Source organism: Pan troglodytes, chromosome 16 (genome assembly GCF_028858775.2).
Source record: "Pan troglodytes isolate AG18354 chromosome 16, NHGRI_mPanTro3-v2.0_pri, whole genome shotgun sequence".
In the NCBI taxonomy this organism is placed as follows: domain Eukaryota; kingdom Metazoa; phylum Chordata; class Mammalia; order Primates; family Hominidae; genus Pan; species Pan troglodytes.
The window spans coordinates 55,742,501-55,759,329 of record NC_072414.2 but is presented as its reverse complement, the minus strand read 5'-3'; the positions used below and the strand labels follow the sequence as shown (position 1 = coordinate 55,759,329).

The window sequence follows — 16,829 nt, the reverse complement described above, 5'->3', positions numbered from 1 at the left end:
ATAGAGCAACTTAAAACCTGTAGGCCAGGCGCGGTGGCTCACGCCTGTAATCCCAGCACTTTGGGATGCTGAGGCGGGTGGATTGCCTGAGGTCAGTAGTTCGAGACCAGTGTGGCCAACATGGTGAAACCCTGTCTCTACTAAAAATACAAAAAAATTAGCTGAGCATGGTGGCGTGCGCTTGTAATCCAGCTACTTGGGAGGCTGAGGCAGGGGAATTGCTTAAACCTGGAAGGTGGAGGTTGCAGTGAGCCGAGACTGCGCTACTGCACTCCAGCCTGGGCAACAGAGCAAGACTCCATTTCAAAAAAAAACAAATGAAAAACCTATAAAACTTTAGTGTAGGCTGGGCATGGTGGCTCACGCCTGTAATCCCAGCACTTTGGGAGGTCCAGGTGGGCAGATCACCTGGGGCTGGGAGTTTGAGACCAGCCTGAACCAACATGGAGAAACCTCGTCTCTGCTAAAAATACAAAATCAGCTGGGCAATGTGGCTCATGCCTGTAATCCCAGCTACTCGGGAGACTGAGGCAGGATAATTACTTGAAACTGGGAGGTAGAGGTTATAGTGAGCCGAGATTGTGCCATTGCACTCCAGCCTGGGCAACAAGAGTGAAGCTCCATCTCAAAAACAAAACAAAACAAAAAAACCCCTAACCTTTAGTGTATTACGAAACTTAAAAAATTCTAAGTAAGCTTCATTAATAGTTAATAAGCTTTATTAATGTGCTGTTTTTTATTTTGAGACGGAGTCTCATTCTGTCACCTAGGCTGGAGTGCAGTGGTGCGATCTGCAACCTCCGCCTCCTGGGTTCAAGCGATTTTCCTGCCTCAGCCTCTCAAGTATCTAGGATTACAGGCACATGCCACCATACCTTGAGAATTTTTGTATTTTTAGTAGAGACAAGGTTTTACCATGTTGGCCAGGCTGGTCTTGAACTCCTGACCTCAAGTGATCTGCCCACCTCGGCCTCCCAAAATGCTGGGATTACAGGTGTGAGCCACTGTGCCTGGCTAATATGCTTTTAATGATATTAATTTTAATTAATTACTAATATATAATATAACATAAATTAGTATTAATCAAATTAATCAGATTAATATTGATGAAGTTAATGTTTGACCTATATGATTATATTAATAGTATAAATACATTTTAATATTTACTAATAGTTAATAAGCCTTAATAATAAGCTTTATTAATAGATCCTGAGGTGGGAGGATCACTTGAGCCCAGGAGGTTGAGGCTATAGTGAGTTATGTAAACCAAAAACTATCTGAGACAGGTTGCAAATCAATTTAGGTTTATTTTGTCAAGGTTAAGGACAATGCCTGGGAGATGAGTGTAAACCAAGAAGTGTCTGAGACAAGAAATTGATCTTTCTCTATCAGTTTAGAAAGCCATTGCACTCCAGCCTGGGTGACAAGAGCGAAACGGTCTCAAAAAAATAAAATAAAGTTTATTTTGCCAAGGTTAAGGACATGCCTGTGACAGCCTCAGGAGGTCCTGGTGGCAGGTGCCCAAGGCGGTTGGGGTACAGCTTGCTTTTATACATTTTAGGGAGACATAATATATCAATCAGTACATGTAAGATCTTATTGGTTTGATCTGAAAGGATGGGGTAACTCGAGGTCGGGGGGCTTCCAGGTCATAGGTAGATTTAAACATATTCTGATTGGCCGTTCGTTGAAAGAGTAGAAAGGAATGTGTGGGTTACAATAAGGAGTTGTGGGAGAGGTAGGTTTTATCATGCAGATGAAGCCTCCAAGTAGCAGGCTTAGAGAGAATAGACTGTAAATGTTTCTTTTTAGACTTAAGGTCTGTATTGATGTTAATGCTGGATGGATATAATGAGGCATGTCTGATCTCCCACTTCCCGTCCTGGCCTGAATCAGTTCTTCAGGTTAAATTTTAGAGTGCCCTCCCATAGGAGGGAGTCCATTCAGATGGTTGCTGGGGGCCTTTGAATTTTATTTTTGGTTTACACAGATCTGTGCCTTTTTCCAAAGGTGATATTGAGGGCTTCACTGTTTAAAGGGGGTAAGCAGGCTGGAGGAGAACAAAGGAGGGTATGGTCATATTACTGAATCCACAAATTGCAAGAGAAAAGGAGCAGAATAGTGGAATTATGTATTTCTCTGGTGCTCAGTAGATAGGCATTTTATATAAGATAAGGTGAACATAGAGTAGTTACCTGTGAGGATATTCACCCTTTCATCTGTAGCTATCTGCTTCGGAACAAAAGGAAAGGCAGCTTCTTGCATAAGTCAGCCGTCAGCTTAATTTTTTTCTTTTGTCAGGGTGAATTGGAGTCTCAAGGTTTTATTTCCTTTTCACAGCAATAATCTTTGCCACTGAATTCCAGCCTTGGCAACAGAGCAGGACCCTAGAAGGTCATATACCAGTTAAACTCCTCCATTTTGCCTCTTAATGTGCATGCTTGATCCCACTCACCCAGCTCCTGAGATCTTATTAGCAAGTTGCTGATCACAAGTTTCAGGGTTTTTTTCTGTCTGTTGGGAGACTGCCTTTCCCTGGTGCTGGCCACAATCAATTATTGTTTTAGAGAGACAGTTAACCACTGCCTGACCATCACTTGATGGTCACCTGACATACCTGGTGGTGGGGGTTGTAACACTGTAACACTGGGACCTTGGTTGTGGTGAAACTAAGAAGGGAGGGACAGACTTTCTGCTGCTTTGGTCAAGTCATTACTAAAGCTGGCTATATTCTGTCAGGTGGAAGGAAGGTGGGCAATATACCCATGGGGAGTATTTCCTGAGACCACATTTTCTGGATACTGGTCACCCAAAGAGTGTGTAACTGGCAGAATTCCACTTCCTTGATTGTTTCTAGAGCCCTGTGTCCCTTGGAATAAATCACTTTTTAATAAGGTAATCAGTGAGGGATTGGCACTTAATTTATCATGTGATGCAGTAGCCAGCTCGTTTAATAAAACTTCCTTGCAAAAGTTAGTTTCATGACCTAAAGTTAGGATTTGGTTTCAGTGCACATAATTATATAAACAGGTCTTCAAATAGGTGTTGTTTTTGTAGACTGTTTTAAGTAATTTTAATGCATATGTCTCTCCCCTTCCTACACTGTGTCCCACAATGTTTTAATTATAGGGTTCATCTGCTGATCGGAGTCAGTGGAGAGAACCAACCAGAACATCAGATGGTTTGTGCTCCCTTTACGAGGCAGCGTTATGTCTCTTTGAAGAGGTACGTAATAATCATGGCTTTTGTATTAACAACTTTGTGTTAAAATGCTATGGCATGTATTTATCCCTTAAAAATAATCCATTTTCTCTGGAAAAGCTACAAAAGGAAGAGGCACCAGTTGTTACCTCTAGAGAGAGGAACTGGGGTATCTAGGGTGGGGGTGGGGTGAGTAGGAGACATATTTTTCAATGTATACCCTTTCATTTATTTTGATTTTTGAATTATGTGCTGGTAACTTTAATTGAAAAAATGTTGTATTAAGTAAAACACATAGAAAAACGTACACATATATTGCTTAATGAATTATTATAAAATAAATACCCTTCTAATATGTACCTAGGTAAAGAGAGAATTTTCTTAGTCATTGCAGAAGCCCTTTCACAGCCTTGTCATAACCTCTTTTCTCCTCCCCAAAGTAACCACTATTGTGACTTTGACCACTTCCTTGCATTTCTTTATAGTTCTGTCAACCAGATGTGCATCCTTAGACACTATAGTCTTGCCCATTAAAAAAAAAAAAAAAAGGAAAGTCTTTTAAATATTTTAATCTCTAGGTTCCCTCCTCCATTTTTCTTTTCCTTCAATATGTTTGTTCAGGAATCTAGGCTTTCTAGGCTGTAGCATTTCCCACAGTCTGGGTTTTACTGATAGATTACTCATGATGCAGTTCCGTATGTTTCTTTATCCTCTGTATTTCCTATAAATTGGCAGCTGGATCCAGAGGCTTGATCAGTCTCAGGTGTTATGTCTTTAGCAAGGCTGTATACATGTATTCTTCCATTAGGTTCTATCTGGTTGTCTCTTTGTGGTATTAGCCCTTGATGCTTAATGACTATATTAATTCTTTTGTGCTTGGTTGCAAAAATATGATATTCTAATTCTATCATTTCTTTTTATTAGTGTTGGGGTGATCAGACCCAACACCACGTCGTGGGGGTGACAAAGTCCGGTGGATTCAAAGGATTGAGAAAAAGACAGTTTGAGAGAGAAAGGTGGGACACCAGGGGGCCATCGCTATTGTGGAGCCCACAAAGGCCCTGAGCTCTGGGACCCCACGGTATTTATTGGTAATCCAACAAAGAAATAGGTGGTGAGAATGTGGAGGTCAAAAGGGCAGGCACATGGTCTACAGCTGTGATGGTTTAGCATTTATATGGAACATGTTCTGCTACTTGAGATAATGGGAATAGGAGCCTAGGAGAGCTAGAAGCAAGGAGCCAGCAAGTCTAGACACATTCGAGAGGATATTATGCAAGCCCTGCCTCAGTTTCCCTCGCAACACTCAGCTTTTTCCCAACAATTAGTTGCAATATTTTTGTGAAGAGATTCCCTTATTGACTGATTACTCTGCTACGGTTTATATAGGAAGAGCAGAATAAATGCTTGATTCTTTCTCTCTGCTCTTTATTTACCAGTTTTCAATTTAATGAATTGTCTTCCTACCATCCTCCAAACTTGGCCAATTAACTTCATTTAAAAAATATCATGGGCTGGGTGCAGTGGCTCACACCTGTAATCCCAGCACTTTGGGAGGCCGAGGCGGGTGGATTACCTGAGGTCAGGAGTTCGAGACCAGCCTGGCCAATATGGTGAAACCTCGTCTCTATTAAAAAATACAAAAAATTAGCCGGGTGGGGTGGCAGACGTCTGTAATCCCAGCTACTCAGGAGGCTGAGGCAGGAGAATTGCTTGAACCCGGGAGGTGGAGGTTACAGTCAGTAGAGATCATGCCACTGCTCTCCAGCCTGGGCAATAAGACCAAAACTTCATCTCAATAAATAAATAAATAAAAAATCATTATGAACCCACAGATTTAAGCCTATTTGAGTTTCAGCACATTGAATTATTATCTGCAGTGAAGGTCATATTGTTTCATTTTTGGCTATTAGTCTGTTCAGGGTGGCTCCTAAGTTATTTTAACATAAGCCTCATAATCTTTTATAGCCTCCTTGCTTTCTGATATGTTTCATTGTTTCTGGCTGATCTTACACATTTCTTGCCCCCAATCTGGAATCATCTAGCTAGTTTTCTGAAAAAAGTCCTGGTTTCTTTTATTGGAAAATGATATTTCAAGACCACAATCAGGGTGCTAGAAATGCTTACTGCTACTGAGTTGGTCTTATTTCTAGGCTTTTATATTCATAGTAGACAGAGCTAGGATGTGTATACATGTGTATTTAAAGCTAAGATACCTAATGAGTTCATACTGATACTTTCAAATTCACAGCTATAGAATTTTTACTTAACCTTTACATTTATATCTTCTTCCTTTTAAACTAAGATTGCTGATTCCCAAAGATACAAGGATGAGAATTAGAATATGCCATTATTACTCATTTGTTTTAATTACATGTTACACATACAGACACATAAACAGCAGTCCTAAAATAAGACAAATAACTACTGCTGTATGATTACTGAAAAAATTAATTTCTAAAGTATGCTTTCCCTGTTTTTTAATAATTGTATTACATCTATATAGGGCATATAGTTATTACATACTCTCTGCATTTTTTTTTTTTTTTTGAGACAGTCTTGCTCTGTTGCCCAGGCTAGAGTGTGCAGTGGTGTGATCATAGTGCCCTGCAGCTTCTATCTCCTGGGCTCAAGTGATCTTCCAGCCTCGGCCTCCCAAGTAGCTGGGACTACAGGCATGTGCCATCACACCTGGCTAATTTTTTTATTTTTATTTTTAGTAGAGATGAGGTATTGCTATGGTTGCCCAGACTGGTCTTAAACTCCTGAGCTCAAGCGATCCTTCTACCTCGAGCTCCCAAAGTACTGGTATTACAGACGTGAGCCATGGCGCCCAGCCTGTCTCTGTGTTTTAACCTTCATTTAGTATTAGTTCTACAAATGATTACTTATTTAATGCTCAATACTAGTCTCTGTGTCAGTGTCTATTCTTTTTGATAGTTTGAGGGTCATTCTCTAGTAGATTTCTCAATAAAGACTCATCAGAACAAGATTTCTGAGTTTTTGCATGTTGATAATTGCTGTGCTCTTTATTCTTGAATGTCAGTGTTGATAATAATCTTTAGTTCATCTTTTCTTTAGTTCACATTTTCTTTTCTTCTTGTCTATCTTAAATATGTTACTCCATTCTCTTCTGGCATAAACTGTTACTGTCAAAGTCCAAAGGTAATCTGATTTTCTTTCCTATGTGAGCCATGCATATTTGCTGAGAAGCCCAAAGGATTTTTTTTTCTCTTTAAAGATCAGTAATTTTACTATAGAATATGTCTTGATATTATTCATTCTGGGTTGATATTCTTAGAGATGTGATAATTCAATATGTAGTTTCAAATCTTTTTTATTTCAGGAAAATGTCCCTAAATTACAGTTTCTTATTTTTATTCCTTTGATTGGGTTCTGTTCTTTAGGGATTTCTATTATGTGCATGTTGGATCTTTGCCTGATTTTATATTTGTCAGTTTTTCTTGAATACTTTGTCTTTTTAAATTTTTTAATTTCTAAAAATGCTTTTTGTCTTTCATTACTCTTAGGGCATTATCTACTGTATTTATTTACTTTTGGGTTTCTTCTAGTTTAGTCTTCAGTTCCAAAATGATTTTTTTCTCTTATTTCTAATTCTTGAGTTATGTTACCTCATTTTTGAGGGTTTGTAATTCAGATTTCTGTTTTTCCTTTGTGTCTTTTTTTTTTTTTTTTTTTTGGATGGTGTCTCTGCTGCTCGGGCTGGAGTACAGTGGCATGATCTTGGCTCACTGCAACTTTATAATAACTTCATATGGGATTTGACCTCAATACTTTTCTGTTGCTTATTTCTACGTAGGATTAGTTTTCCTGAACTCTTAGAATGAGGTGGGATTTAAGATGGCTTTTTAAACTCCATAGACTCCCTCCCTCTTTTTTTTGTGTGTAATGTTAAAAAAAAGTGGTTTTCCAGTTTGTTCCCCTTCCCAACTTTTGTCTTGGTATTCTCTTTCCTTTCCATCTTTCCTTTCTGTTGTCCCTATCCAGTTCAATTTTTTTTCTGCCCCCAGTAGTTTTTCTCAGTGTAGGGGCTTTGTCCTGGAAAGGAATCCTGACTGGCCAGTATCAAGAGGCATGAGCCACCACACTGGCTGTGATAGACCTGTAGATGAGCAGTTCTGACTCTCTTGGCCCCACTATCCTCCTTTATCTCCAGCAAAATTCCAGACCTTTTATTAGGGACTGGCAGCTGTCCTCAGATACTGTCCTCTTGTTCACTGGAAAATATTTGTTAACACACATATTATTCTATTGTTTTGGATACTATTTAAAGTATCTGACCAAGATGACCCTATCCTCTCCCATTTCATGTGCTAGCAAACTAATATGTTGACTTCTTAAATTTCTTTTATCGTTTTGCTTGATTCAGCAAAACCAAAAAACTGAAAGGCAGAAAACAAATTGATAGTCACTGTAGTCAGTTAATATCTTTATTGTATTGAGTTCATACAAGTCAATTTAAAAATCTATTAAGTTCTAATAAATAAGTGAACAGAAGTTCACGTCACAAAATATAGTAAACAAATAGATGGAAAAACTTTAGTTTTGCTAACAATAAAGAAATGTGAAGTTAAGATAAGGGCATCTTCCTTTTTCCTCATTTATGTTTGCCAAAAAATTTAAAAGCATGATACTTACTATGAGTATGGATTCAGTGACATTGGTACTGGGATGGCCACTCTGGGTCCTATGCTTTTGGCAGGCAGCCTGGTGTTTTAAAAAGGCTTATGAATGGCAACAGACTTTACCATTATATTCTACAGAAATGGTAAATAAGCCATGATTTTTATTTTATATATTCAGATATACGTGTGAATGTTAATTGCTTTGTGCCTTCGCTGTTTTTAGAACAGCCTTCTTTCATACATTACTGGTGATGTATTAATAGCACCATTTTGGAATGCAGTTTGGTATAGTATGTTTCAAGAATCATAGGATTCTTGTCTTTTTTTGAATTTCGAGTCCCATTTCTGAGGTTCTCTACTAAGGAAGTAATAAAAAGTATAGTAACAACTATATCCTTAAAAATGGCCTATATAACAAATAAATAGACTCTAAATGCCCTATTAAAGGAAAGTGGAGCCAGGTATGATTACTTGCGTGCCTGTAATCTCAGCTACTTGGGGGGCTGAGGTGGGAGGATTGCTTGAACCCAGGAGTTTGAGTCTAGTCTGTGTAAGATAGTGAGACCCCATCTATTTAAAAAAAAAGTTGGGGGTGGGGAAGTGGTTGAGTACATTGTGATGTTTTTTACTAGATGGAATATTATCTATTCAATCATGAAGACTAGGTAGGCATGGATTTGCATGACTCTTTTGTGCAATTTGTCACTTTTATGTATCCTCTGTGGTGACTGTGTTAAAGAATTTGTATATGAACAATTCTGGAAGGACATATATTTAAAAGGTAAAATTTATTGTACTAAGGTGTTAAGATTATCTATGGTGATTTTTTCTACTTTATTTCTTAAGCTTTGTTTTTCTTTAGTGTTTTGTATGCAGTAATAAAATGTTTAGCTAAAGGATTGTGTGTCTCCCGTTTCCCACTTTTGCCACTTTATTAGCGTCTTTTAGTGGTTTATTCCATATGAGTAAATAGTCTAGTTATCTTTATTTAATAGGTTCTTTGAGCATTTGAGAGTGTTGGAAGGAAAGGCAACAGTAATTTCAGAGGATATGTATAAAAAATGCCCAGACTAAAACTGTCTTGACTATTTGTTGCATATTTTAAATTTTTAATAGGTTTGCAGAATGGCTTCTGATTATTCGAGAACATGTGCTAGCCCAGATAGCATTCAGACTGGTGATGCTCCCATTGTCTCCGAAACCTGTGAGGTTTATGTTTGGGGGAGCAATAGCAGCCATCAGTTGGTAGAAGGTACACAGGAGAAAATACTGCAACCCAAACTGGCTCCTAGTTTCTCTGATGCACAGACCGTAAGTTTTCTAAATAGCTTACAGACTGGTAGATAATCTGGTGTATATTCATGCTTATTTGCATTAAATAATATTGAGTATTTTTTAAATGAGTGAAAATTATCGATGGTTATTTCTGGTTTATATACTGCATTAGTTTTTTCATTTTAATAGAAAAATACATTTTTGCTGGGCGCAGTGGCTCACGCCTGTAATCCCAGCACTTTGGGAGGCTGAGGCAGGTGGATCACGAGGTCAGGAGTTCGCGACCAGCCTGGCCAATATGGTGAAACCCCATCTCTACTAAAAATACAAAAATTAGCCAGGCATGGTGGCGCATGCCTGTAGTCCCAGCTACTCGGGAGGCTGAGGCAGAAGAATAGCTTGAACCTGGGAGGTGGAGGTTGCAGTGAGCCGAGAACACGCCACTGCATTCCAGCCTGGGTGACAGAGTGAGGCTCCGTCTCAAAATAAATAAATAAATAAATAAATAAAAAATACATTTTTAGTCCCCAGTATCCCTGACAGCATTTCCAACTTTCAAATAACTAAATTGGGATCTCGACTTTTAAAAAGTGTTAAGAATAGCAACAGACTTTACCGTTATGTTCACCACAAATGGCAAGTAAAAGTAAATAAAGGCCCGGTATGGTGGCTAACACCTATAATCCCAGCACTTTGGGAGGCCAAGGCGGGTGGATCATTTGAGGTCATGAGTTCGAGACTAGCTTGACCAACATGGTGAAACCCTGTCTCTACTAAAATTATTTACAAAAATTAGCCAGGCATGATGGCGCGTGCCTATAATCTCATCTACTCAGGGGGCTGAGGCAGGAATTGCTTGAACCTGGTAAGTGGAGGTTATAGTGAAACACAATTGCACCACTGCACTGTAGCCCAGGTGACAGAGCGAGACTCTGTCTCAAAAAAAAAAAAAAAAAAAAAAAACCTGGAATTTCTTTTTGCTAGATTGGCATTTCATTTTATGATCACTTTTTTTTTTTACATTTGTAGCCCAGCTAGAACTTTCTATTTGATTATTACTTTCATTAAAATGTATTTTTTTCAAATAGGTTTAGAATACATTTTATATGGTTCTTGCCATAATGTACCCTAAGGAATTTATAGGAAGGAAAACTTTATGTCTTGCCATTCTCAGTTAGAAGAGGATATTAAGCGTTTTACTTTGTTGTTTCATTCAATCATAACCTGGACAATAACCTGGAAAGATAACATATACATGAAGAATTTGAACTCAGCAACAAAGTTGTGAGCATGAAAAGGCCATTCATGTTCTCTTAAATTTCTGTATAATCTCTCTGGAGAATCATGCCGTATTCTGCTAAAAGACTTCCTTTGAGGCTCTTTGATAAAACCAGCCTTAAATATTATACTTTGATACTCACAGAAGTATTTTATATTCATGATTCTTTGTTTATAGATTGAAGCTGGACAGTACTGCACTTTTGTCATTTCTACGGATGGCTCTGTTAGAGCTTGCGGGAAAGGCAGCTATGGGAGACTGGGCCTTGGAGACTCCAATAATCAGTCAACTTTAAAAAAGTTAACATTCGAGCCTCACAGATCCATTAAAAAGGTTTCATCTTCTAAAGGATCTGATGGTCACACTTTAGCCTTTACGACAGAAGGAGAAGTCTTCAGTTGGGGAGATGGTGATTATGGGAAACTGGGGCATGGAAATAGTTCAACACAGAAATATCCCAAGCTTATTCAGGGACCTCTACAAGGAAAGGTATGTGCATTCTTTTTGGTTATAAAAATAATTAGATGCATTGGTGTTGTAATTGACAATGTCGTTCAGATTTTGATGTGTTCTTTCTGCAGTTGCCCCTTCAACCCTTTGGCTTAATCTTTTGTATATCTGCTTTACAGTTTACAGAACACCTTTGTATACATTATTGAATTTTAATTTTTATATTCTTATAATTATTCTTGTAAGGTAGTTATTATCCCTATTTCACAGATAAGCAAACTGAGAGTCATTCATTTAACAAACATTTAGCACTTTTGAAGTGTCAGGCAGTATTTTAGGCATTAGACTTGTAGCAGTGAACAAGACAGATAAGGTCTCTACTTTAATCCTTTAGTCTTCAGGATAGAGATAATAAGTTAACAAGCCTATACAATAATTTCAGATAATATTAAAGAAAAAAATGAGCAATAAAGATTACCTTGGGCAGGTGTGGTATTAGGTAATGAGGTAGGTCAGAGAGTGCTCTTAGAAGAGGTGGCATCTTAATAGAGACCTGAATGAGGAGGCATTTAGAGTACCTAAGTAATTGCCAAGGACCCACACAAATAATTGGAACCATAAGAAACTGAGCTCATATCTTCTCTTTTTATTAATCTCCCCTCCTCTCCCTTCCTCTCTTTTCTTTCTTTCTTTTTTTGTTAGGTTCTCACTTTGTCACCCAGGCCGGAGTGCAGTGGTGCTATCTCAGCCCACTGCATCCTTGATTTCCTGGGGCTCAGGTGGTCCTCCCAACTCAGCTTTCTGAGTAGCTGGGACTATAGACATGCGCCACCATACCTGGCTAATTTTCATATTTTTTAAAAGAAACAGGGTTTTGCCATGTTGCCCAGGCTGAATTCGAACTCCTGAGCTCAAACAATCTGCCTGCCTTGGCCTCCCAAAGTGCTGGGATTACAGGCATGTATTTCAGCACTTACTTGAACTCTTAGCCAGTCATCCTTGGCCTGAACACAGCCTCCACAACTGTACCTGGAAATTCCTGGATGGGTTGTGAATATTAGTATCTGTGAAGTCTCTGTGTATAGGATCAAATACGGACTATATGTTTTAACACGTGCATACTCATCGTATTTACTTGTGTGCAATGCAGGTAGTTGTTTGTGTGTCAGCTGGATACAGACATAGTGCTGCTGTCACAGAGGATGGGGAATTATACACATGGGGTGAAGGAGACTTTGGAAGATTAGGTAAGATTTTTTAAAAATGTAAGTTATTCTTCTAGAAAATTAGAAATGATTAAGTTACTGAGAAGCCGTGAGAGTAGATTTACTAGGCCAAAGACTGTCATTTATTTTGTTAGTTTAAGCTCAGAGGAAGATAATTTTATATAGATAAGACCCAGATTTTAGTGCTGATATTTAAATGTAATTAAATCTAGCAAGCATTTACTGAGTGTGCCCTATTATGACCAGGCATTGTAGGGTTTCTGGGATAAAAGCAATACCATCATGATCCTGAAGTTTATAATCTAGTGGGTAATGAAAACAAGTCAACATGAGCATGAAACAGGACAACACAAGGTAAGTGCTGTGAGGGGAGCATGAAAAGAATATTCTAATGGTTCACTGAAGTGACTCTATGACCCAGTTTAGGAGCACCTTGGAAGATTGAGAAGATGTTAGAAATGATTGTGTTTTTCATATTGCATTGCATTAAAAAAATCTCAATTCTGTTTTAAAGTTGTAACATTTATTATACTTGTGAAGTCAAGGCCTAGAGAAAAAGAGTTAACGTTGTTTCTTTGTTGTTGTGTGTGTTTTATCCAAGGTCATGGTGACAGCAATAGTCGTAACATTCCAACATTAGTAAAAGACATTAGCAATGTAGGAGAGGTTTCTTGTGGCAGTTCACATACTATTGCTCTGTCTAAAGATGGGAGAACTGTATGGTCTTTTGGAGGAGGAGACAATGGTATGTAAAAAATTATTTATCAGTAGCTTTGGCTTTTTTCTTGAGTTTTTTAAAAATTTATTTTTCAGTTATATATGCCTAGTGTAGAATGACTCAAATACAGATGAGCAGAAATTAAAAAATGAACTGAGCTTTTACAAATGTTACTTTAACCATTGTTAACATTTTGGAAATAGACTTCTAAATAAATACACATTTATACAAATATTTACATATATTTCTACTTAGATGTGTTTTTAAAAACCAAAGTATACCTACATGTGTATGTTTTATATAAGTTTATATATGTTTTGACATATATATGTTTTACTCTAATAGCTTTTTTTTTTTTTTTTGAGACAGGGTCTTGCTTTGTTACCCAGGCTAGAGTGCAGTGATGCAAACCTGGCTCACTGCAGCCTCAACCTCCTGGGCTCAAGCGATCCTCCTGCCTCAGCCCCCCAAGTAGCTGGGACTACAGGCATGCACCACCATGCCTGACTAAGTTTTGTATTTTTTTTAGAGACAGGATTTTGCTTTATTGCCCAGGCTGGCCTCGAACTTCTGGGCTCAAGTGATCTGCCAGATTTAGTCTCCCAAAGTGCTTGTATTACAGGCATGAACCTCCGTGCCCGGCATGAGTATCTTTTTTATATCAACAAACATGACTCTACATCATTCTTTTAAATGGCTTGAAGTGTTCTTTTATTTGATGGTGGAATTTATAAAACCAGTTTCTTATTATTGAGTATCTAGATGGTTTCAATTTTTTTCAGTATTAACAACACAATGAATGACTAAATCTTTGTCTACTTTAATTAGTCACTCCTACTAGCAGTGTGAATGCTTACTTCCCCATAGTCTTCAACAACAGCATGTATTAAATTTAATTAAATAATTTCAATAGTGAAAATGATATCATTTAATTTATACTTTTTTTTATTCCTGGTGTGGTTGGATTTGTAGATGGTTGGCCATTTGTTTTTCTTCTTTAATGATTTGTCAAGTTTTCAATTTCATGAGCTATTGATTTTTTTAAAAGTTTATGAAAAATTATATGCATATACATTCTTTTTTAAAGTTTATGAAAAATTATACACATATAGTACCTGTATATTTTGTCAGCAAATTTGAAGTTAGAAATATAGCCATTAAAGGAGGAGAAAGACAGAAAAATAATTTTCTATGTTTCTTTTAAAGTGATTTTAAATTGCTTGATTTTAATTGCTTGAAATAAGATGTAAAAGGCTATCAGTGGTTGTTAACTTTCTTGTAATAAAAATGCTCGTTTGTTAACATCCTCAGCTATCAGAAACATAGCTTTTCATATCTGCCAGGTTGGTGATGGAAACATTAGAGCTCTTTATCAACTTCAGTAGTGTTAAAAAGAGTAGAGGTTCTTTAAAACAAGTAAATTGTTTAATGTGTTTGTTTTTATAGGTAAACTTGGTCATGGTGATACCAACAGAGTGTATAAACCTAAAGTTATTGAAGCTTTACAAGGAATGTTCATTCGCAAAGTTTGTGCTGGGAGCCAGTCTTCACTTGCTTTGACATCAACAGGGCAGGTAGGACTAAGGGATGAGTATAAAAGACTTAGAGTATTTCAGAGGATTAGGTGACTAAAAAGTAATAATTGTATTTAAATTTTAAAGTTCAAATAAATACATTTTTAGGCAACATGCTAAAATGAAATATCTTCTTCTGTTTGAAGTAGAGTATCTGAGAAGGAACCAGGTTTTCTAACCTGGCATATGTGACCCAGATAAACCTTAGTGGAGCCTCTGTTCTTTGTATTAAACTGACTTTCTAAAATGTTTTAGCATTTAGCGTCCCTTAAACCTTTTCTAAAACATCATGGATAGTCGGGGAAAGCTGAACTAGATCTTGATGGAGCCAGTGATATGAACTAAGAAGGCAAGAGGGTGATCAAAAAGGAGGGTAAAGAGAACACTTAGGTATGGAAAATATTCTGAGAGAGTTAGGTGTTTCTGAGAAACAGTGTGAAGTCAAGCTTAGGATAGTCGGAATTTTATGAGCCTTTATAAAGGCTCATAAGCTTTGTACTTTTATAGCTTATAAGCTTCGAACTTTTACATGCGTATTTTCACTCTTACCCTATTTGTTTGTTGAGGATAGGGAGGAGCCAGGTATAATTATAGACTGACAATATTTGTCCCTGTGTATCCATCAGTGATGGCAGTAAAAAAGTGAGCTGGCCACTTACTCTGTCATGTATAGGAGGCCACCTTGTGTCAGGCAGTGGTATAAAAGTGTTTTATGACTAATTCACAAGGCAGAGGAGCAGAAAAGCTGAAATCAGCATATAATTTGATTATTCACTGAGAAACTGGAATGCCTTGTGTTCTAAAAATCTTCAAGCTATTCATCATTACATTAGATAGTTGCTGCCTTAAGAATATCTCTTCTACGTGTTTCTCACTATGGTTTTTGTAGTAAGAATCCATGAATTGAAGTTAGAAGATGCTTATGTATTTGATGTATACACACAGGCAAATAACAGACAACCCTTGAGCATCATGTGCTTCTTTTTTTATGAAGGAGTAATAATTTCTGCTTTGCATACAAGTGATCACATAAGATAATCATTAGAATTGAGAGTTTCTATAGATTATCCAATACTATTCAACTATTAGTTGGTAGTGGTAGTAATAATAGTAATAATAATAATAAATCCATTACATTGAATTCCAAGAGAACTTGTAAACTGTTTGCTGTATAGAATAGTTGTATTATGAGTACCTTAAGTTATATGAAATCAAATATATATGCGTGAAAAAAATAAAGTCAGAAATACTTTTAATGGGTAAGAATAGTTTTCTTTACCATTAAACTTGAGCATGAAATCATGATCAACATTTGCTTTTCCCTCAGTCTGTCTCAGCACTTTCAGGCCTCTTCTGTACTGACTTCCCACCATACTATACAGTATGGTCCAGTCTCTAAAGGCAAGCCAAGTATTTCTCATCTGGTGCTCAACCGAAGGAACGCTGCAAGAGAAAACTCTATGTAGGCCTTACTGAGTGACAGTGTTACAGTGATGTGTCACTTAATGGGATATGTTCTGAGAAATGTGTTATTAGGCCATTTTGTTATTGTGAGAACATTGTAGAGAGTACCACACAAACCTAGATGGTGTAGCCTACTACGCTCCTAGACTATATGGTATAGCCTATTGCTCCTAGGTTACAAACCTGTACTGCATATTACTGTACTGAATACCTTCAGAAATTGTAATATAATGGTAAGTATGTATCTAAACATATCTAAACATAGAAAAGGTACAGTAAAAATACTGGCATCAAAGCTCCGTTAGATCTTAAGGGACCACTGTTGTATAATGTGGTCTGTTATTGACCGAATGGTGCATGAGTGTATATGATACTTTATGAGTGATTTAGGAAATCTTCTGTGATGATTTTGAGTATACATTATTTCACTGTCGTTATCTTTAGTTCCTAACAGCTCCTAAAATATGCCTTATGTACTGGAATTTTGTTGCATTCTATACTTAAGTTATCTGGAAACAAGTACAAATATATGTTCTCATTTTATTTTATTTTGAACTCAGGGTCTCACTCTTTTGCTCAGGCTGGAGTACAGTGGCACAAACATGGCTCACTGCAGCCTTGACCTACCTCCTGGGCTCAAGAGATCTTCCCCATCCCAGCTCCCGAGTAGCTGGGACCACAGGCCTGTGCCACAATGCTTGACCAATTTTTTTAAGTTTTTGTGGAGATCGGGTCTTGCCACATTGTCCAGGCTGGTATTGAACTCCTGAGCTTGGGTGATCCTCCTGCCATAGCCTCCCAACGTGCTGGGATTACAGGCTTAAGCCACTACACCCGGACAGTGCTCTTTATTTTTAATTGAAGTGGTTTAATCTCTCAGCAGCAGTCTTTCCTAAAATAATTGCAAGACAAAAACAAATTCTCAAATTTGATGGCACGAAGATAAGAATCTATATAATCTTACCAAAATCTATTGAAGATAAAGAAAAAAAATCA

At 37.5% G+C, this 16,829-nt stretch overlaps 1 protein-coding gene across 28 annotated transcripts in view; it reads left to right on the top strand.

Moving 5' to 3' along the window:
• HERC1 (HECT and RLD domain containing E3 ubiquitin protein ligase family member 1) overlaps nt 1-16,829 on the top strand; it is a 285,017-nt gene that overhangs the window by 126,046 nt on the left and 142,142 nt on the right. For all 28 annotated transcript variants that reach the window (XR_010151727.1, XM_054667631.2, XM_054667632.1 and 25 more), the window contains exons 3-8: nt 3,130-3,225; nt 8,964-9,158; nt 10,579-10,890; nt 12,002-12,098; nt 12,679-12,822; nt 14,242-14,369. Coding sequence is in view for 27 of the 28 variants with exons in the window: in XM_054667631.2 (XP_054523606.1) it covers nt 3,130-3,225; nt 8,964-9,158; nt 10,579-10,890; nt 12,002-12,098; nt 12,679-12,822; nt 14,242-14,369 (972 nt within the window). In the remaining variant the exon portion in view is untranslated. The remainder of the gene's footprint in view (nt 1-3,129; nt 3,226-8,963; nt 9,159-10,578; nt 10,891-12,001; nt 12,099-12,678; nt 12,823-14,241; nt 14,370-16,829) is intronic.